The sequence below is a fragment of the Penicillium griseofulvum genome (genome assembly GCF_001561935.1).
Source record: "Penicillium griseofulvum strain PG3 chromosome Unknown contig_90, whole genome shotgun sequence".
Taxonomy (NCBI): domain Eukaryota; kingdom Fungi; phylum Ascomycota; class Eurotiomycetes; order Eurotiales; family Aspergillaceae; genus Penicillium; species Penicillium griseofulvum.
In genome coordinates, this window is record NW_024467451.1 from 199,852 (window position 1) to 219,710 (window position 19,859).

The 19,859-nt window shown below is 48.1% G+C and overlaps 10 protein-coding genes across 10 annotated transcripts; 4 read left to right on the plus strand and 6 right to left on the minus strand.

The window, feature by feature from the left end:
- Positions 1-622: 622 nt before the first annotated feature.
- Positions 623-1,063, plus strand: PGRI_044050 (uncharacterized protein; the record flags this gene model as incomplete). The annotated part of the gene is made up of 2 exons (XM_040792118.1): positions 623-796; positions 881-1,063. 2 exons carry the CDS (start codon positions 623-625, stop codon positions 1,061-1,063), a joined length of 357 nt encoding a protein of 118 aa, XP_040649174.1.
- Positions 1,064-2,404: 1,341 nt separating this feature from the next.
- PGRI_044060 (Cyclophilin-type peptidyl-prolyl cis-trans isomerase) lies at positions 2,405-3,070 on the plus strand (the record flags this gene model as incomplete). The annotated part of the gene is made up of 4 exons (XM_040792119.1): positions 2,405-2,453; positions 2,506-2,678; positions 2,732-2,863; positions 2,918-3,070. The coding sequence occupies 4 exons, from the start codon at positions 2,405-2,407 to the stop codon at positions 3,068-3,070; spliced, it is 507 nt and encodes a 168-aa protein (XP_040649175.1).
- Positions 3,071-4,052: 982 nt separating this feature from the next.
- PGRI_044070 (metallophosphatase domain-containing protein) lies at positions 4,053-5,051 on the plus strand (the record flags this gene model as incomplete). The annotated part of the gene is made up of 1 exon (XM_040792120.1): positions 4,053-5,051. The coding sequence occupies one exon, from the start codon at positions 4,053-4,055 to the stop codon at positions 5,049-5,051; it is 999 nt and encodes a 332-aa protein (XP_040649176.1).
- A 1,489-nt stretch (positions 5,052-6,540) lies between these two features.
- Positions 6,541-7,326, minus strand: PGRI_044080 (Methyltransferase type 11; the record flags this gene model as incomplete). Its single annotated transcript, XM_040792121.1, has 1 exon — positions 6,541-7,326. The coding sequence occupies one exon, from the start codon at positions 7,324-7,326 to the stop codon at positions 6,541-6,543; it is 786 nt and encodes a 261-aa protein (XP_040649177.1).
- A 417-nt stretch (positions 7,327-7,743) lies between these two features.
- Positions 7,744-8,655, minus strand: PGRI_044090 (lytic polysaccharide monooxygenase; the record flags this gene model as incomplete). The annotated part of the gene is made up of 1 exon (XM_040792122.1): positions 7,744-8,655. One exon carries the CDS (start codon positions 8,653-8,655, stop codon positions 7,744-7,746), a length of 912 nt encoding a protein of 303 aa, XP_040649178.1.
- A 1,581-nt stretch (positions 8,656-10,236) lies between these two features.
- Positions 10,237-11,256, minus strand: PGRI_044100 (NADP-dependent oxidoreductase; the record flags this gene model as incomplete). Its single annotated transcript, XM_040792123.1, has 1 exon — positions 10,237-11,256. The coding sequence occupies one exon, from the start codon at positions 11,254-11,256 to the stop codon at positions 10,237-10,239; it is 1,020 nt and encodes a 339-aa protein (XP_040649179.1).
- Positions 11,257-11,957: 701 nt separating this feature from the next.
- Positions 11,958-13,430, plus strand: PGRI_044110 (class I SAM-dependent methyltransferase; the record flags this gene model as incomplete). The annotated part of the gene is made up of 9 exons (XM_040792124.1): positions 11,958-11,999; positions 12,048-12,094; positions 12,142-12,228; positions 12,278-12,319; positions 12,368-12,481; positions 12,541-12,566; positions 12,622-12,808; positions 12,856-13,284; positions 13,340-13,430. 9 exons carry the CDS (start codon positions 11,958-11,960, stop codon positions 13,428-13,430), a joined length of 1,065 nt encoding a protein of 354 aa, XP_040649180.1.
- Positions 13,431-14,022: 592 nt separating this feature from the next.
- On the minus strand, positions 14,023-15,534 carry PGRI_044120 (GAT domain-containing protein; the record flags this gene model as incomplete). Its single annotated transcript, XM_040792125.1, has 5 exons — positions 14,023-14,787; positions 14,840-15,214; positions 15,275-15,325; positions 15,379-15,440; positions 15,498-15,534. The coding sequence occupies 5 exons, from the start codon at positions 15,532-15,534 to the stop codon at positions 14,023-14,025; spliced, it is 1,290 nt and encodes a 429-aa protein (XP_040649181.1).
- A 339-nt stretch (positions 15,535-15,873) lies between these two features.
- PGRI_044130 (Haloacid dehalogenase, type II) lies at positions 15,874-16,584 on the minus strand (the record flags this gene model as incomplete). Its single annotated transcript, XM_040792126.1, has 1 exon — positions 15,874-16,584. One exon carries the CDS (start codon positions 16,582-16,584, stop codon positions 15,874-15,876), a length of 711 nt encoding a protein of 236 aa, XP_040649182.1.
- A 668-nt stretch (positions 16,585-17,252) lies between these two features.
- PGRI_044140 (fused D-mandelate dehydrogenase faamily protein/uL22 family ribosomal protein) lies at positions 17,253-19,846 on the minus strand (the record flags this gene model as incomplete). The annotated part of the gene is made up of 9 exons (XM_040792127.1): positions 17,253-17,402; positions 17,468-17,655; positions 17,914-18,127; positions 18,291-18,370; positions 18,655-18,823; positions 18,891-19,172; positions 19,226-19,567; positions 19,618-19,716; positions 19,763-19,846. 9 exons carry the CDS (start codon positions 19,844-19,846, stop codon positions 17,253-17,255), a joined length of 1,608 nt encoding a protein of 535 aa, XP_040649183.1.
- Between the last annotated feature and the right edge of the window lie 13 nt (positions 19,847-19,859).

Genomic DNA, 19,859 nt, shown 5'->3' on the forward strand with positions numbered 1-19,859 from the left:
GAAAGAAATTCTATTAAGGTTCCCCTGTGGCAGTGCAGCGCTTATCTTATCATGATCATCTTGCCCCACATTAGCTCCTTGGCAATGTTGATGTATGACATTCCAATATATTGCATGAAGTATTCGTATTTAATGTATATTTGTATTCATTGTACTTGGATAATGTGTGTACATATAGCTTACTATTATACTATCTGGCACACGTGATGAATTGGATATTTCGATTCTTCAAACTTGGCAGATTGATGTTTGCCGAGAGGATTCCCTACCTAGGTAGAATCAGAGGCGCATCTCCACATGAGCATGAGTGACTAGTCGTTATATAAGTTGTCTGTGGCCTAAAACTGATTGAAGCATGTACTATACTTTTCTAAGTAGACAAAGAACTAGACATAGAACGTGCATTAAGGGTGTGGTCAATTCTTACTAGTATACAGTTTCTCACAATTGTCTTCTCACGTCAGGGCGTGGAGTGTTTGCGCCTGCACCGGCTTAAATAGATCCACTTGTCTCTCTACATTTTATTCCTCCTCATCAACCCCATTTGTCCCAAACTCTACTTCTAGTCACAGATTACTCTTACACAAGCCAACATCAAACTTCATCACCATCAGCGGTGATCATGGCAACCAACGAGCAATCCACCCCTAAGGCCAAAGTCACCAAGTCGACCACGGGTAGAGTTGTGAAGCGAATCCCCGTGAAGACGTCCTCTGCCAAGACTACCCCCGGCTATGTTCCTGACAAGGACCTAGTGTTCTTGTGGAAGTGTATCAAGATGTCTACCGGAGTGAAAGTAAGTGTCTCTGATATATTTACATGTCTATCTGCCACAAGATGACCTATTACTGATGGATATACTGACTGACTTGTATCACAGATTGATTGGGCCGCCGTCGCCGACGATGCCGGAAAGTCAGTCAACACCATTCAGAAGCAGTACTCCCGACTGAACATCAAGTTGGAGAAGTATGTTGCTACCATGCGGCCCGGTGTTGCGTCTGAAACCGAGGATGACACTAACGACAAGGCTGTCCAGGCCTTCAACCCCGAGTCTGACTAGATGGGAGGAAATTTCGATGGAAAGGCATGTGGAGGATAATGGGCTATGGATAAGTCTTTGATGAGAATGGAAGGAGGCAGTTTGCAAATGTGTCTGAGATCTTGGTAACCTGCCAAGACTACATACATAATGATAACGAGGCCACAGCTCCTTTTAAAGTTGATTAGGAAACATGAAACCTTGGTCACTTCCACCGCTTTCCATTACAAGTTGGTCACCACATCACCAAAATGACACAAAGTAATGCCACAAACGTCAAGACACGCTTCCTAATATGCTCAGATACTCATGGAATTTACAGTTTGCCCGGCTTCATTCCATCCGCGAACCAACATGCAGACGTTGCTATTCACTGCGGATCTCACCACCCAATCCCAGCTTCATGAATACAAAGCGTCAATCCATTTACTCCAGGCCATCAATGCACCTTTAAAGCTTATCACAGCCGGTAACCACGACTTCACAATGGACATAGCAGAGTTTCACAAAAGGATGGCAGAGGCCCAGTCGTTAGAGCGCGAGCTCGTTGGGCTCGAAGGGAAGCTTGAACTACACTCACTCCGGTGAACGGGCAGATCCCCAGACCTCTTTTGCGCCCTCGCTCGTGCCCGACCACGGATGCATTGTTTCGGTCATATTCATGAAGGTTGGAGTACTAAGCTTGTTATGTGGCGTGACAGAACTACCGCCACGCCCTCTCACCTAACGGATATCGACAATGGGCAGTCTTGTACTATAGCGAAGCTCTCCGACATGAAATGCGGAGGCCAAGCTTGAGCGGGGACGACGCGCCTATACAGTACTTTGCTACTAGCCACTGTTCTGGGGATGCTCACCCACTGAACTGGGGTTCTCAAACGCTGTTTGTGAATGCTGCCATTGAGGGGCTGCCCCAAAGCATGGATAACCACCAGCAAGAGATTCTATCTATGCAGCTACCATGGGTTGTTGACCTTGAACTCCGGTCTTCTCAGTGAGCAGAAGAAGCAAGCGGGAAAAGTAACCAATCCCCTCAGGCAGGACCCGTAGGCATCCATATTTTCCAGCTCTTGATCAACTGCCCCGCCTTTGCTACCTCCGGCAGCAACCAAAAGTCTCCAGCTTCTCCATTACCCCACGATCAACCACAGGCCATCTCCGATTCGTACGCTAACATATGGCGTGCTCAATCTTGAGGAAAAGCAAGGGGTGAGCACTAAAACGAAAAGGGGAAAGCTATGTCGGCGGTGTATTTGTACATGCATATAGTCTTTTAAATTCATATGACCTCATTGCTCCACCCCCTCATTTATTACCCCTCCACTTCCTCATCTTGCTGTATACCTCTAAATCTTCAACATCATGGCTAACCCTTATTTCGATATTGAATACACCTCGGCTGGTGGCCAGGGTAAGTTTGATCTTTTGTCCCACTTCAAGACACATGTAGTAACTCTATGCAGTGGAAAATTGGGGCCGCATCGAATTCAAACTCTACGACGACGTCGTCCCTAAGACAGCGAAAAACTTCCGCTCCCTCGCTACGGGTGAAGTGGGCTTTGGCTATGCAGGCTCTGCTTTCCATCGCGTAATTTCTAGGTTCATGGCCCAGGGTGGTGACTTTACTCGCGGAAATGTCAGTCGCAGTATCTGGAAGCCCGACCTTCGGCTAATATCTACTTTCTTCAGGGAACTGGCGGCAAGTCTATCTACGGCGAGAAGTTTGCGGATGAGAACTTCCAGATCAAGCATACCAAGGGTGGATTACTCTCCATGGCGAATGCTGGACCCAACACCAATGGTTCTCAGTTCTTCATCACTGTAAGTCAAAATCATGCTAAAAGGTGGATGCGAGATGTGTCCTGACAGAATTAGTTTGTGAAAACACCCCACTTGGATGGTAGGCACGTTGTCTTCGGAGAGGTTGTCTCCGGTCAGGATATTCTCCAGAAGATGGAGAGCAAGAGCTTGGATCATTCTGGAAAGACTGATGGTACTATTAAGATTGCTTCTTCGGGAACAGTCTAGGCTATCATTGTGAAATGGTGCTCTGTTGTATGGAGCACCTTAGTGACTAGCAATGAACGCGAATCCGTCCATTTTCCCATAAATCCATCCCATATTTTTCTATTTCTAGAATTCTATCAAGGTATAATAAACCCTAAATCTGTCGCAGGAAAGGAAAATCAGTAATAGAATGCTATACACCAGGAGATCTCCACCAAAGTCAAATCAAGAACTATCTCTCTACCTAAATCATTTCACAGCAACCATAAACAAGCGCGGATACTTCAACAATACCCTCCCATCAACGGAAACAGGATAAGCAGACTACAAGCGTCTCAAGTAATTCTTCAAGAAAGCCTCCTTTTCACCATCCTCCAACGGATCCAAAAACGGCCTCAATCCCGTCCCCTTCACCTACTCAATAACAGCCTCATGACTCGAATTTCGATGGCAAGACATGTGGAGGATAATAGGCTATGGATAAGACTTTAACGAGAACAGGAGAAGAGAGTTTGCAAATGCGTCGGAGATCTTGGTAACTATACCTGTTCAGCTGAGGGAGGCTGTCGCTATGTTCAGCAAGGTTTATTCAGGTATCAGTGACATACTAGCCGCCTTGGAAGGCTAAGTAGTAAAAGTGCTTCCGTTTCACAATCCACATATACACTTATTTCAAATTCCCAGTGCGGCCATACTTTGGCTATTAGGCACTTTTATTGTGACTTTAATTAGCCCACCCGAGCAATCTAGCTCCTTCCGCGCCTGCTTGGGAAGTACCGATTACAGAAAACCCTATTGATAAAGGAATGACTCAGGCACATTCTAAGCCATCCATGGATGACTGTACCTACCTGAGTATACCTGAGGCCAGTGGAATTCCCTAACTTCTTTAAAAGCTCGGAAACATTCCGTGCCCAATCAGTCACGCCCGCCGCTTTTCTAATCATTACACCCTCCATTTCCAACTTCGAGAAAGACACGAATCGCCAAACACATTACCAAAATGACACAGAATAATGCCACAAACATCAAGACACGCTTCCTGATATGCTCGGACACCCATGGAATCGACAGTTTACCCGGCTTCATTCCGTCCGCGAAGCAACATGCAGATGTTGCTATTCACTGCGGAGACCTCACCACTCAATCTCAACTCCATGAATACAAAGCGTCAATCCGTTTGCTCCAGGCTATCAACGCACCGTTAAAGCTTGCCATAGCCGGTAACCACGATTTCACAATGGACATACCAGTGTTTCAAAAAAAGGTCGCAGAGGCCCAGTCGTTAGAGCGTGCGCTCGTTGACCAAGCGTATGGATATGATGGGGAGGCTAGGAGATTGTTTGAAGGCACAGGGATTACCTTTCTCGACGAAGGCGTACACTCTTTCCATTTACAGAATGGCGCTTTGCTGACTGTTTATGCCAGTCCATACACGCCTTCACTTGGAGATTGGGGGTTTCAGTACCACCCCGATAAAGGTCATGACTTCATGATCGACGATGGCAGTGGTACTAGTGCTGTGGATGTTGTGATGACACACGGGCCACCGAAGGGAATCCTGGACTACACTCACTCCGGTGAACGGGCAGGCTCCCCGGACCTCTTTCGCGCCCTCGCTTGTGCCCGACCACGACCACGGATGCATTGTTTTGGGCATATTCATGAAGGCTGGGGTGCTAAGCTTGTTACGTGGCGTGACAGAACTACCGCCATGCCCTCTCACCTAACGGATATCGACAATGGACAGTCTTGCACTATAGCGAAGCTATCCGGCATGAACTCCAAAGCCGGACAAAGCTTGAGCGGGGGCGACGCGCCTATACAGTACTTTGCTACTAGCCACTGTTCTGGGGATGCTCATCCACTGAACTGGGGTTCTCAAACGCTGTTTATTAATGCTGCCATTGAGGGGGCGCCCCAAAGCATGGATAACCAGCAAGAGGTTCTATCGATGCAGCTGCCATGGGCTGTTGACCTTGAACTCCGATCTTCTTCCTGAGGATCAAAAGAAACAAATGAGCGGGAAAGGTACACTTTGTAACCAGCTCTCTATGAGAGAAATCACGAAATTGAATTTCTGTTGCTGCTTCACATCACCTTTCGCAGGATCAAACTTCCGTAATAGAGACTTAGAAAACAGCATGTGAGGAGACAGCCAAAAGGTTGTTCACAGTACTCGCTCACTGGGGTATCAATATCCAAAATCCTCGTCAATATCTATACAACAAGACCAAAAGCTCTGCCATCTTCTTCTTGCAGAACAGAATACAAAACCAAACAACTCAATCCACTCAGGCAAGACCAACAGGCATCTAGCATATACTTCAGCTCTTGATCATCGAGCCCTGGGAGCAATTGCCCGGTCTTCGCTACCTCCGATAGTAGCCATCGAAAGTCTATAGCTTCGCCGTCGCCCCCACGGTCAACCACCGTCATCGCCCTCAATCTCAATAAATCAGGCATGGATGCAACAGAGCCTTCAAAGAATGGAACTGTCCTATGGATCTGTTCGATAGCATCTCCGATCTGAATAAGGTCAATCCGCACGCGGATCCCTTGACTAGTATCAAATGCAATCTTGCCGTCGGGCTCGAGAGAATAATTCATGGCCCCGTCTACTACTCCCTTACAGATGTCTTGTATGATATAACTTGGAGCCATAATATCCACGTCCTCGGTATAAAAGGCCGAGCCGTGTGCAACGCTAGCAGCGCCACTAACTAAAATGAGTTGACGACGCAACTCTGGGCGGAGAAGGCGGGTGGTTGATCTGAAATACTTAGTGAGAGCTTCTCGAAGTGATGCAGAGATGGATCTGAACTTTGGCATACTTCGAAGGTAAGAAGTATATACTGGATGCGGGCAGGGCTTGGCTTTCTTACATTATCCTATGTTAGTAGAATCTTTGGCTGCCAAAGGGTCTGAAATTACCAAAAGTGATATGTAGGCGAAAGAAGAAGAGGAAAGGTATGTAACTAAGGGCTTATTAGTACTTGCTGCTACATACGCACTGTAATAGGTATCAAGGCGCTGACCTACCTGTTTGTACAATACACCGGGGATGGCAAAGGATAGTATATTATTATCTACGCGAGATCCTTTTTAAGGTAATACTATCTCTGCTCAGTTGTGCCTTCTATTTTTATTACTATTTGCTTACTTCTAAGGGCTATCTTAGAGTTTAGCAATACAAACCTTGTTGTACCTATAGAAACATTTCGTCGAGTAAGGACCTCGGGAGCCACAAAGAGCTCCGTAAGCAGAACTTATTGAAATGGTGCTCTGTTGTATCAAGCAACTTATTAAGTAGCAATGAATGCGAATTCGTCCATTTCCCCATAGATCCATCCCATATTTTTCTATTTCTAGACTTCCATCTAGGTAGAATAACCCCTGAATCTATCGCAGGAAAGGAAAATCAGTAATAGAATGCTATACACTAGGAGTTTTCCATCAAAGTCAAATCAAGAACTATCTCTCTACCTAAATCATTTCACAGCAACCATAAACAAGCGCGGATACTTCAACAATACCCTCCTATCAACGGAAACAGGATAAGCAGACTGCAAGCGTCTCAAGTAATTCTTCAAGAAAGCCTCCTTCTGACCATCCTCCAACGGATCCAAAAACGGCCTCAATCCCGTCCCCTTCACCCACTCAATAACAGCCTCATGACTCTCAAGCGAATGATAATAACTCGTCTCGAAGACCGAAACCTGACTACAAAACGGCTTAACAAGATCATAAAGCTCCTGCGGCGACTGAAACTTTTCTCTCTGCACACCAGCGAGCTTTCCCGCCCACGGGCCGTCAGCAGCAGTTTCCCCCATAAGCAGATGGGAAGGCTCGTTCAGGTTATGCGGGACCTGAAGGGCAAAGACAGTACCCTCTTTCTGGGGCTTTAGCAGTCGCTTAATCACCTCAATACGGTCGTCGGCTTTTAGCCACTGGAACACCGCGTTCGAGAAGAAGAGGTCGACAGACTCGGCTGGGTCTGGCGTGTAGGTGTTTAGATCTGCGACGTGGAAGTCCCGGTCTGGGAGAACTTTTTTGGCACGTTCAATCATGTCTGGAGATGAGTCTAGGCCTGTTATCGTTGCTGATGGGTATTGTGTTGCCAGGACTGTTGTTGAGTTGGCTGGGCCGCAGCCTAGGTCGATTATTCTCTTTGGGGCTATTAGGGGCACATGGAAGAGGAGATCGCGGGCGGGCTTGGTGCGTTCGTTTTCGAATTTGAGGTATTGGCTTGCGCTCCAGTCTTTGTTTTGAGACATTGTTGTTGTGAAGTGTCTATAGACTGGGCTTGAGATTCTTGCGGGGTGGTTTAACAATCTGCTTGTCGTGCTGTTTAGACGACGATACATTGCTTGGAGGTTTGAGTTTCTAGAATATATCCCAGTTATACATGTACAAATGCTTGTTTTTATATTAATATCTTACATTCAATGAAGTGGATTGAGGAAGTGGCGATATTCGGATATTCGGCGATCTTTCCGATATCGCTGAAAACAGCGTAGGATTGGAATCCAGGACAATGACGAAAGAATGGTGAATCTGACATTTAATTACCAATATATCTAAATGCTGCTGGCTAACATAGGAAGTACAGGTAGATGCAAAAGCTGAATCCGATGTGCTTCCGACATTAGGCCGCCCACTTTTTAGTGGGCCGTTCTTCGCACAATCCACATTTAGTTGCCCGCCAAGTTGCCGAACATAGCCTGAAGCCAGGCCAGGACATCGGCAGCACTATCAGTAGGGAAAGGTACGGCGGGATCACTACCAGCGGGGCTAGCTGCGGCGCTGGTAGGGACTGGCGCCGCGGAAGAAGCCGGTTGACGGGTGCTAGTGGCGAAAGTAGTAGTAGGCTTAGCAGCAGCAGTGGTGGATTGGGCATCAGCGGTGGTGGTGGGTTGAGCAGCGACAGTTCCGGTCGAAGTAGTAGTAGTACCAACATTGGTAGCGCTATCGACCGACGAGGCCTTCTGCGACGGAACGGGGCCTGAGCCAGCACTGAAGCCAGATCCACCGAGAGTGAAGTCGACACAGGACTCGTAGGTCTGGTCGATTGACTGGGCGAACCAGTACCACTGGAGCACACAAGCACCGGCGGTGGCACACTTGTCTTGGAGGTTATCGGGCATGGTGATGCTGAATTTGGTCTCATCGGGCTTGACACCGGTTGCGGTGGATGCATAGGAATCCCAGGAGATCAAAGGTGCGCCAATGACAGTGTTGGAAGAAGTGTCAACGACGGAGACATTGGCGATACCGGTGTGTGGGGCGCGAATGTCGACGGTGAAGTCGACCTTCTGTCCTGCCTTGTACGAGTAGACGTTGTCCTTGTTGTCGTCAAACTTGTAACCCTTGCAAAGCCAGATATCGCACTCAGCGGCTTTGTAGTCGTTCTGGTTGGATGCAACTTGGAGCTCGCCTTGGATGTTGCCGTACTTGTCAGAGCCTTGGTTGGACACGACTTGCTTGCCACAGGCGGCTTCCATTGCAGTACCAGGCTGTCTGGCTTTGGGGCTGGTAACGAAGCCATGTCCGTTGACCAAGGAGACGATGCTGGCGAGAGCCAGAGCGGAGGTGAAATGCTTCATATTTGGCGAGTTGGGATGTCGGGTGAATGAATGAGAATAATCGGTAAACCGGACCGATAAATGAATGTATACTTGAATGAAAGTCTACACGGTTTCAAACCGGAGGAAATGAATGTGAATGATAATGAAAGTTCAAAAAAGACTGACCAGCATGCTCAACTGGTCTTGTATCACCGTGGCATGCCGCTGCTTATATAGTAGGTAGGCATATTCAAAATGAGAGCTTGAGGTGAGCCCTGTTTGCGTCATTAATCAACTACAAACAGTAGATTGAGACTTATCAGAGACATCGGACATATCGAACGGCGCGTATGGGTGAATGCACGTATCATGCTGAAACACATCGAATATAGCCAAGGGACAGCAGTCCCCCACCAGCAAACGACAGGTGAGACTGGCGGTAAATGTAGATCAGATCCTATCGGGTAAATATGGACCTCCGGTGCATATTGAACCAGGCCGGATGATTTTCTATCCCGAGACAAGCCCGATGTTCCTGAGGCTAGGGTTGCCAAGCCTGGCTCCACGCGCCGAACAGGGATACACCGAGTTTCACGTTGATTGATAGCTCCAAATCGGAGGGTTCACAGGTGAGACAAGACATGTGGGCTATTTATTTTGATTAAAAAACGTGGAGATCGTAGAATAAGCTCGACTTGGCAGTGGTACTTGGCCGTTTGTCCAATTTCTTCTAAGTTTGTCCTGACTTAGGTAGTCCACTTGGTGTTTGAAAATCAAACTAAATCTGATGAAACTGACTAGGTACTTCTTGATTCCACCTATTAGGGATTTTGTTTTATAAGTCAAGTAGGAATGAAAAAGTCCATGCATAGTCAAATAGATCCAACCTGCTAGAAATACATGTTAACCTAGTAGCCATCGAGGTATGAATCACCTAAGGTCAATATAAATTCAATTCTATTAGCATACAGTCACACATTTCCTTATATAGAGATCAACGATCCTACGTATGATTTTCATCTGGACTCGCAAATACGAGAGGCTCCAGTGCATATATTAGTCCGGACTAGCTAACCACGTGGGCTCGGAGTCCAGTACAAATATTTTCTTACTCTTTCTTGGCTTAGCATGCATTCTCTGTGGGATTAGCACGTCGCAAAAGCAAGATATCACATGCACAATATCCGACCTTTTGCTGCACATTCTGCTGCCCAGTCTTATCTTAGTATCAGACATTCTCACATGCGAAGGATAGTACACAATACCTTCGGAGAACGAGCAACTCCACCTAATCCTTTGTATCTGGATATTGCGATCATCAGTGCTCGAAGCTATTGGTATCGGCCTGCTAAAAATGTCGCTAAACCCCTTGAAAGTGGAGTGCCGCTTGGATCAAGTACTTTGTAGAGTCTACTTGGAAGAATTCCATGTATAACTAATCAGCTCTTGAGTACGTACAACATATGAGGTCTTCTACTCTGTGTTATATGATTTGGTAGAAATTGAAAGCAACTAAATAACACTTGATGTATACTCCCCACTACTCAAGACCAAACCCTTCATGATTCACAGTGATCTTCTATTCCAGGTATCTCATGTAGATGCTGGAGAAAATCAATACTACTGATTCAGTGACAGGTCAAAAACAATCTTCCCCTTCGCATGTCCTCCATCCAGTCTCTTGAATGCCTCTTCGTACTGCTCAAGAGGCCAGACACTATCCACCAATCCCCGACACACCCCCTTCTCAATCAACTTCGAAATCTCCTCCAACTGGCTCCGCACTGGCTGCATAACAAAGAATAAGTCTTTCACACTTTCACCCTTAAAATCCTCCGGACGGACCTGCGAAGGTGGCTGATAGATACTCAGTACAACACCCCCATCCTTAACAGTGAACCACGCATCCGCAAGAGCCTTCCCCCCAACACAATCGACAACAACATCCACCTTATTAGAAGGCGACTTCGTAGCCCACTCCTTCAAATCTGCAACCCGGTAATCAAGCACTTCCTTTGCACCAAGCGATTTGACAAAGTCCACATTCTGAGAACCACACGTCGCAATTACCTCCGCACCAAGCAAAGTCGCCAACTGCACAAGCCAAATACCCACACCACCAGAAGCTGCAGTTATCAGCACTCTCTTGCCAGCCCAAGCAGCCTTAGCAGCCCCCATATCCATCTCTTCCCCATTTCCCTTAGCAAGAGCATGAACAAAAAGAACCTGCCAAGCCGTCTCTGCGGAGACAGGAACCGCAGCCGCCTGAACCCAGCTTAGACACTTAGGCTTGTGCGCTAGTTCATATGTAGCAGCGATGGAATAGTCACGCGCATTTCCTGGTCGGACATAGTCTGTGCGCGCGTACACTTCATCGCCTGGCTGGAAGGGCGAATCTTCTGGTGCTGAGATAACAAGTCCCGCCATGTCCGGGCATGGGATTAGAGTGCGCTCTGTTAGCGGGGGAAAATTTGCTGGCCAGAGGAGCTCCCCAGTGCAAGGGCTGCAGGCTTTTATTTGGATTAGATGCTCTCCCTGTGCATGATTCGGGGTTGGGAGATGTGTATTGGTTAGAGTGAGGGTTTTGGAGGAGGCGGTTCGTTGGATGATGCTGCGCATTTTGAGGAGTGAGTTTGCCATGTTTGAGATCTGTTGTTTTATTTCAAGGAATGTGTTAAATGTTGGGTTATATAGTTCGTGTGGCGAGGCCTTCGGATTCCCGCATCCCGCATAGCCTATCCGATAGCCTATCCCCGCGTACTCCCCGCGTCAGATATACGGGGTACTTAGGGCACTGATTACATTTTCTTGAATAAAAGTAACTACACGAAGTAAGTTGCTTCGTATTTCTCATGTTTTTCATGTCGGAAATTACAATCAAAAGATCAATACTCCAGGTCATCCCATATCTAGACAAGTTTATAACATTACCAGATAGGGAAGGTGATATCAACCCTAATAATGCGATACTTTGGTGTCACTTTGATATATGTTGTATGTTATAATTATGTTTCAGGTAGTGAGTTTTGGCCTATTTGTGCATAATTTCCCTGAAGAATAAAGTTTATAGAAGAAAAGAATGTGATTGGCCAAAAATGGTACTTTTGTCAATTCACATGCAAGTTCAAAGATGTCAGTCCAATCCGCAGACTCCAAATTGACCGGGATAATGTTCCACCCCACAAGTTGTACATATCAAAGCCTTTCAAGCCTATGGGGGTTTCTCACTCTTTACGTTTCGATGATTATGGACACGAAACCTAACTTTTTAGTGCGAGGCCTATCCGATTCGTCTTTTCGGATTCCTCATCTTCACTCTTTCTGTATCCTAGTCTTCTGCAATGGATAAAATACATACTGAGCCAGAGGATGATATTGCCGTGGTATGTCTATTTTTATTTTATGTCATTTATTTTTCTAACGCGTATTAGGATCCAACGGTCCATGTCACAACCGTTTATGGCGATGACTGGCAATCGTAAATATTATCTCTTCGCCTACATGCAAAGTATCTCACAATCTCAGGGACACTACTTCGATTGGCTCCTCGCTTTATCGTGGACTAGAGGAGAATGGCCGACGGTATCAAACATTGAGCCACAAAGAATATCTGTACGCATAGATCTCGAAATCAAGGTATTACATGCTTACTTCCTATCAGGGTCCCATCGGATGAGAAACAGTTTGAAACATACGAAGCTGGGTATGCGGTATCCTCTTACAGTCTTTTCAAATGACTTAACTGTTGCAGCCACCTAGTAGCCCTCATCATGGACTCGGACCAGGACAACCCTCTTTTCCGAGCGCCTATTGAAAATCCCAAACATATCCTTGACCTTGGAACCGGTTCAGGTAACTGGGCTATGTACGTGAAAAGAACCCACTATGGATATCCACAAAGAACCATCACTCACTCTCTTCTAGCGATGTAGCCGACATGTTCCCTGAAGGTGAGTCCAGACTCCGAACCCAATTCCATAGTATATCATATTAACCAACCCCCAGCCATTGTCCGCGGAGTCGATCTCTTCCCACCACCAGTAAAATGGGTCCCCCCAAACTGCATTCTGGAAGTCGATAACATCGCCGAAGACTGGACCTGGAACGAACCCCAAGACCTAATCCACATGCGTATCATGATCGGATCCTTCGACGACAAAGAATGGGATCGTGTCTACCAGCAATGCTACGAGTAAGCCACCATCCCTCCCCTACTTCCCCCATCTAACCAAAACCCAGCAACATCCGCCCAGGCGGCTGGATCGAACAACTAGAAGCAAGTCCCTACATCGAATGCGACGACGACAGTCTACCATCAGACAACATCCTCCGCACCTGGGGACCCACACTAGCCGCATGTGGTGAACGAGCCGGACGTCCACTCGGAACAATGGATACAATGAAAGAAGCCTTTCGCAAGGCTGGGTTCGTGGATATCTGTGAAAAGGAATACAAGTGGCCTCTCGGTCCCTGGGCGCGTGATCAGAAATATAAAGAGGCCGGCACTGTCAATTACCATCATTGGATGTCTGGTATGGAGGGTTGGGCGATGTGGTTGCTTTGTAAATTCGGGGCTCCTAAGCCTTGGTCGCAGGATGAGGTTATTGTTTATGTTGCGAAGTTGAGGAATGAGCTTAAGAATCCGAGGTATCATACTTATGAGCGGGCGTATGTTTTTTTCCTTTCCCTGGAAAGATGTAGATTGGGCTGATCTTTTATGCAGGAGACGCGTGTGGGCGAGGAAGCCTTTCCCTGAGGAGATTGCGGGCAGAGATCGGGATAATGAGGGGGTTACTATCAAAGTTGAAGAGTGAAAGGTGGTATACTTTTGTTACGGTTGTCAGGATATGGATTATCCCTTGTTTTGGGGGTCAAAGGGTATGAATATTCGCAGGTAAGATGTCTGATATTTGGTTTATTTCGGAATGCCTGGGAACAGCCACAAGCATTGGGCACCTGTGCTTTTGGACGCTTCGTGACTGTTTATGACTGTTTACCAATGCATTCAATCGTTTGGTTGCTGCGCGGGCCTTGGAGGCTGTATATAACCAGAAACTGCCCTTCACGCTAGAGCACTGGATCACGGAGAGTATAAGACTTGCAAGTATGTATTTACCTGGTATATATACCTAGGTTACGAGCCAGCGGCAAGGCCCATGTAGGTCAAACCTGCCGCTGAGGGCTCGCAGTAAAAAGTTAATCAATAGATGTGCAGTGGCGAGGTGCGAGGTATCATGGAAAGCAAGACAGGAAAAGAGAGCCAAAAGAGAGCCAAAAGAAAAAGGCAAGAGATATCCGCTTGCGAAAATAGACTAACCCACAAGCAGGGTTTGATATAGCCAAAAAGAAAGAATTCAAGCGCTGGGCGACAAATAGAAAGAGACGTGAGATTAATCCTGCACGACACTAGCGCTCCTGCTCAGTGGGCTGGAGGCGCACACGATCACTATGTGGCTGCGCATTTCCCTGCACTCGATGTCTCTCCTGGTCCGAGTCGTTCGTGGCATAGTCATCGGCGAAAGGATTCCGCACCTGGAATTCCTCCGCATTGTATTCATACCGGCCGGTAGTCGCGGAGCCTGGAGCAGGATTGGAAGCAGGTGCGCGGCCGCCAGTCATAGCCGTCGAAGGCAGCTGTGCCGCGGCGGGAGCATGGGACTCGGAGCTCCATGTTGTAGTCCGAGCCGGCGGCCCGGGGGGAGGAGAGAAATTTGTAGTTGGTGCGACAGGCGGCGATGTCGGTGACGGACTGTTCAAATTGGACGAGCTCGGCGACGAAGAACCTCTGATCTTGCGCGCCTTAAGCATGGCACGCTGCTGCTGCGACAGTGCCACGGAGATCTCGTCGTTCGTCTCAATGAGCGTCAACAGGGTATCCTCGTCCGGTGTCGGATTGGTCGAGTGGATATATCCTTGGATACAACGCGAGCCAGTCCTGCAGCGGTCAATGAACTCTTTGATGAGCTCGTTGTCTTCCAGCTCTGCCGGCGGTGTGGACTGCACAAACTGCGTTAGCAGCTTTGCCGAATTGCGCGCCTCCTCGACACGCGCCGCTAGTTCGACCGGGTTGGGGAGGGTATTTGCCGGTGCGCGGGCCTGGCTATATGGTTGCTGCTGGTTCCTGGGTGGGACTTGCGGTGGGATGATGGTATTCATGGGGAAAGGGTCGATCTGGCTAGGTTAGAGTCTTGGACGGTGGGCGCGCAAAGATATCATTTCTCACCAAACCGTGTTGGGATTTCATCTTCTCCTTCGCCCACATCTGCAGCAGCAGTTTGAGGTCTTCATCCCATGGGCGCTGTTGGTCGAGGTGACCCAGATACTGACGGAGATAGTTCTGTACGTGGAAGTCGCGTCCTGTGCGCAGCAATTCTTTGATAACCGTCACAAATTTGGCATCGAAGTTGCGGGTGAAGGTGTGTCCCGGGTTGTCCACCAGGATGCGCATGAGCATGATCGCATTGTACTGTGTCGGGCTCGGGGTGCTGGCGGGATCTGCGAGATACTTGCGAATTCGTAGAGCCGCTTGCTTGGCAGCATTGGGGCTCGACTCAGCGGCTTCGACGATTTTGGGGAGGTGGACAAACTCGGTTCCTTGCTATGGTGCAAATGCGATTGTCAGTTTTGCCAAAGGGGGTCCTATCATCGTGGTACATACCGCGTCACGCGGGGGGGCATTCGCATTTGTATTCGACTCGCAGAAGGCAGTCTGAGGAAGATGTCAGCGTGTCTTATTCAATCTCTTTAAAAATCAGTACCAACCAATTCTCTCAGGACAATGGCTTCTGGTGAGTCGTCGCGGTGTTCAAAACTGTCGCTGGAGCCTAAATGTTCACAAGTCAGCAAATTGCGGGGAGACGTGGAGACAGGAAGACACTCACTTGAGCGCCTGCTCAGAGATCCTAAAAAGCGCTTCATGGCAAACAGTCTGTTATGTATTCAGGGGAAGTAGGGTAAAAGAAAAGTTCAAATTGTCAAAGAATATTTCGGGGGCCAACGGCCTAGAACTTAAACACCCTAAGGGGAGAAAACAAGAAAGAAAAGATATATAAAGTCACAATCTCCCCAGCGGTCAAAGCCCACATTCCACGCACGCAGCCAGGTGTTCTGCATTGCCAAGCCGAGGTCATCCAGGCTCCAGGCAACTCTCAGGGATGTTTTGATTCCTGACTCATACTACGGGTAGAAAGTACCTAATTTCAAGGTGCATTCAACATATATTTGGAAGTACCAGGTACTTGATATTGAGGATTCTCTCTATTCTGCTTCAACAGCATTGGCCATGTCTCCCAAAGTCTCAAATCGCCAATCAAAGATCGGATCGCCACGATTCCCCATCAAAGCCCCAGGCCTCTCAATCCAAACTGACTTAATGCCAACCTTCTTTGCAGGTTGATGATCATGGAACTGGCTCTGCGCCGTCTGCAGAACCTGTCCAGGCTCAACCCCAAACTCACGCTTCACAGCCTTCAGCATATACTCAAAGTTCCGTGGATCAGGCTTATAACTGCCAATATCCTGCGCGGTAAGAATCATATCAAACGGCACGCCCTGCAAGCTACCAGCATTGGACTTGGCGAATGAAGCCCGGTCCACGTTTGATAGCACCACCAGTTTGTAGTGCTTTGATAGTCTGCGCAGGGCGTCGACAGTGTCTGGGAAGGCTGGCCAGGTTCCCACGGAGTTGCCGAATTGGCGGCTTTCCTCGTCGGTTGGTGGATTGAGGCCTAGACGTTCGGCAAGAGTGGGGTGAATGGCTGATAGTAGGTCTGAGTATGGAAGGTCCGGGGTTGCGATTTGTTGGGCGCTTTCCAAGTCATGGTAGACTGTTAGGAGGTGCTCGCGGGTAAATTGGGTGGTGCTTTTCGAGAGGATTGGTGCTAGTGCAGCGATAATGCCGCTTTCCCAGTCTATTAGAGTGCCATAGACGTCGAAGCAGAGGAGGCGGTAGTCTGAGAGGTTGGTCATTTTGGATTGATCGGGTAAGTATATATATATAGAGAGAGGAAGTATATTGGAAAGGAATCTCGAAAGTATGTTCTGTCCTGGGCTACTTATACCCCCGCACGTAGATCCCTGGTTATAGGTGAATGCTTCCCTTGGCTCTACGAAGTTCCTAGATAACGTCGGGGTCCGGAAGTAGTATAGGCAGGATTTCAGGATTCAGTTGTCCATTGCCAAGCTTAGATTATCCCCATATAAAGTGCAAGCTAGCCCATACAACCTTGATATCAAATCAAGTCACTACAATGATGCATATTAAAACAGAGAAAATGAGATCATATTATATGACCGAAGGATCGGAGCCTCGTGGATATGCAGCTAGACAAGAAATCGAACTCTCTATTAAAAGAGAAAACACTTGGAGTCATGGAGAAAGAACCACGTTTGTATCATGATTGGATCGGGAAGTACAGAATCCTATTCCCATCACCCTGGGCCATATCGTTTAAACTTTTTATTGGGTTCTCCTCCGAGTGTTGGCGCCATGACCTTAAAATCTTGTATGATCCGGTATCGATTCCGTTCCAACATACACAGCTGATGCAAAGAACTCCGATCCTTCCCGTCCACCGCAAAAATCTTTTCATATTGCGTAACCACACGTCCCCTCACACCTTCTTATGGCAATCCGTTTATGCCTCAATGAGAGCACGGCGGATCTGGGTACCACGCTGGCGGGAAGAGAGACGAACCTGCTTGTCGGTGGCGGCCTTCTGGACCTGCTCAGTGGCCTCGGTGAGGATGAGCTCGATGTGGCAGGGGTTGGTCATGTAGGGGTTGATCTGAAAAAAAAAGGTCAGCATTTCTCGTTACAGACTCAACCATAAATCTTAGAGAAAAAACGTACACGACCGTGAGCACGGTAAGTGCGGCGGCGACCCTTGGGAGCCTGGTTGACCTGGATGCGCTTGATGATCAAGTTGGCGGTATCGAGACCCTTGCCATCGGCATTGGCCTCAGCGTTCTTGAGCAAATCGATGATGTGCTCAGCGGACTTGACGGGCCAGCGGGCCTTGGAGACACCGAACTGCTTGCCTATAAACCAAAAATTGTCAGTCGATGTTCGACTCCTGTAACGAATTTTCTTCCAAATCGTAGATCCACAGCACCGCCAATAAGCCAAGAAATCCATCCTCTCATTCAATTCATGTTTTCCTCATCATTCCATTGCATATCCCAGTGGCTGTCGTATAATTGGCGATGCTGTTCATCCTCCCCACAATCCATTCAAAAACTGCAATCCGACCGATCCGGAATTTGCTCCAAGAAAAAAAAGAAAAAAGGGCGACTCACCCTGAGCGGTGCGACCGGTGGAGCCAGCGTAGCGGCGCATGGGAACGGCCATGGTCTTGGTGGTGACGTTCTCGAGGAAAGTGAGAGCCTTGGACAGCTTCATTCCGTTGACGGCCTGAGCAGTCTCACGGGTGTTCTTGAAGCTGACACGAAGGTAAGAGCCGCACGCGCGGGCGCTCTTCTCCTGCGAGATCTCCTGGGCGGCGTAACGGACCTGTGAAAAGCATCGCTCGTTAGCAATGGGATCGTCGTTGGATGTTGGTGATGTTGCGAAAGTCGACCCGGCGATCGGATATTGAATGTGTATCACACGGGCATTTCGTAGAGAACGGGATTCGGAAAGATCATTATCGATGACAGGGGCATGCAGCACTCACCATCTTGAAGGAGTTGGCGAGGGGGTGTGATGGTCCTCGGTGATGAGTTGTTGTCGCTTTTCGTCGTCGTCCGGCGCTCGCTTGAGCCACTAGCTTTGGTGCGGTTTTTTTCGCTCTTGGCGCTCTGGCCCTAAGCGAGCCCTAACGCTAGCCATTTTAGGTGGGCTCCCGCCTTTCAGTTATGTCAGACCTTAGTAATGATATTTCTGCCCCACATCTCAGGTGTCAATGTGGTTTCAACTGTTTCAATCAACTAAGGTGCCCTTGAAGATGATCTTTGATCCCTTGATTAAACGCAACAAATTCTATTCTTTATATATCGATATCTATTTCTTCTGCTCTGGCACCTGTGTAATAAGCTCACCCTTCTCAACAGCCAACCGCAGGTTATCCAACACTAGAATCTCCATCTCTTTCTGAGTCTCATAAGTTGCAGTACCAATATGCGGCGTCAACATAACATTGGGGTTGTTAACAAGACCGGGCTCAATTTGCGGCTCGCACTCATACACATCCAAACCAGCAGAGCGCACCTATAGAACAATCACCAGTCAGCCGGAAGTGTCCGTATATCTAAGTTTAACGTGCAGCATTACATACCTTGCCAGAGTCAAGTGCCGCGACCAATGCCTTCTCATCAATCAGTGCACCACGTGCCGTATTAACAATTACCACACCATCCTTCATCTTAGTGAACTCGGTCGCACCAATTATATGGCGCGTGGATGCGTTCAACCCCAAGTTCAAGCTGAGCACGTCGGCATTGGCGAGCAGCTCGTCAAATGAGACGTATGTCGCACCGACTTCTAGGTCGGCTGATAGACGGGTCCGGTTGTGGTACTGGATCTTCATTCCGAAAGCCTTGGCGCGGATTGCCATCTCCTACTCATGGTTAGTTGAGGTCAGATGGTGTACTGCCCGCTTCTGTGACATACCCGTCCGATGCCTCCCATGCCCAGAATTCCGAGGACCTTGCCCTTAGGATCGTGGCCCAGGGATGTTCTGTACTCCTTTCCTCCTGCGGTAATCGGGCCTTGCCACTTTCCTTCCCGGAGAGCAGTGATAGGCACGTGAGCCTGGCGCAGAGCGCCGATCATCAGGAAAATGCCCACATCGGCTGTTGCATCGTTGACAGCGACTGGGGTGCTGGACACAGCTATGTTTCTCTCTGTGCAGGCGGCGATGTCAATGTTGTCGTATCCCGCGCCGTTGTGACAGATGTACTTTAGAGATTTAGGCAGAACTGCGAGCATCTCTGCATTGAACGGTCCGGTATACTATGCGCTATAAGTAAGATTCCTCGAAGTGGAGGGGTAACGATGTCTACCTTAGTGGAGTTATTGGACCGGTATAGCGCGACTACATCGTCATATTTGCCAGCCTTGCAGTTTGCAATAAACTCTTCTCTGGTTCCGCTAGGGAATTCCTGGTCTGCTTTAGCGGGATTCGGTCGCGCGATAGAAATTACTTACCTTTAATGTCAGAAGAGATGAGATGCTCTCCCACTCCTTACGCGCGTGTGTAATTTCTCCAATAAGGAGAGCTGATTGTGCCATTTCGTTTCTGCAA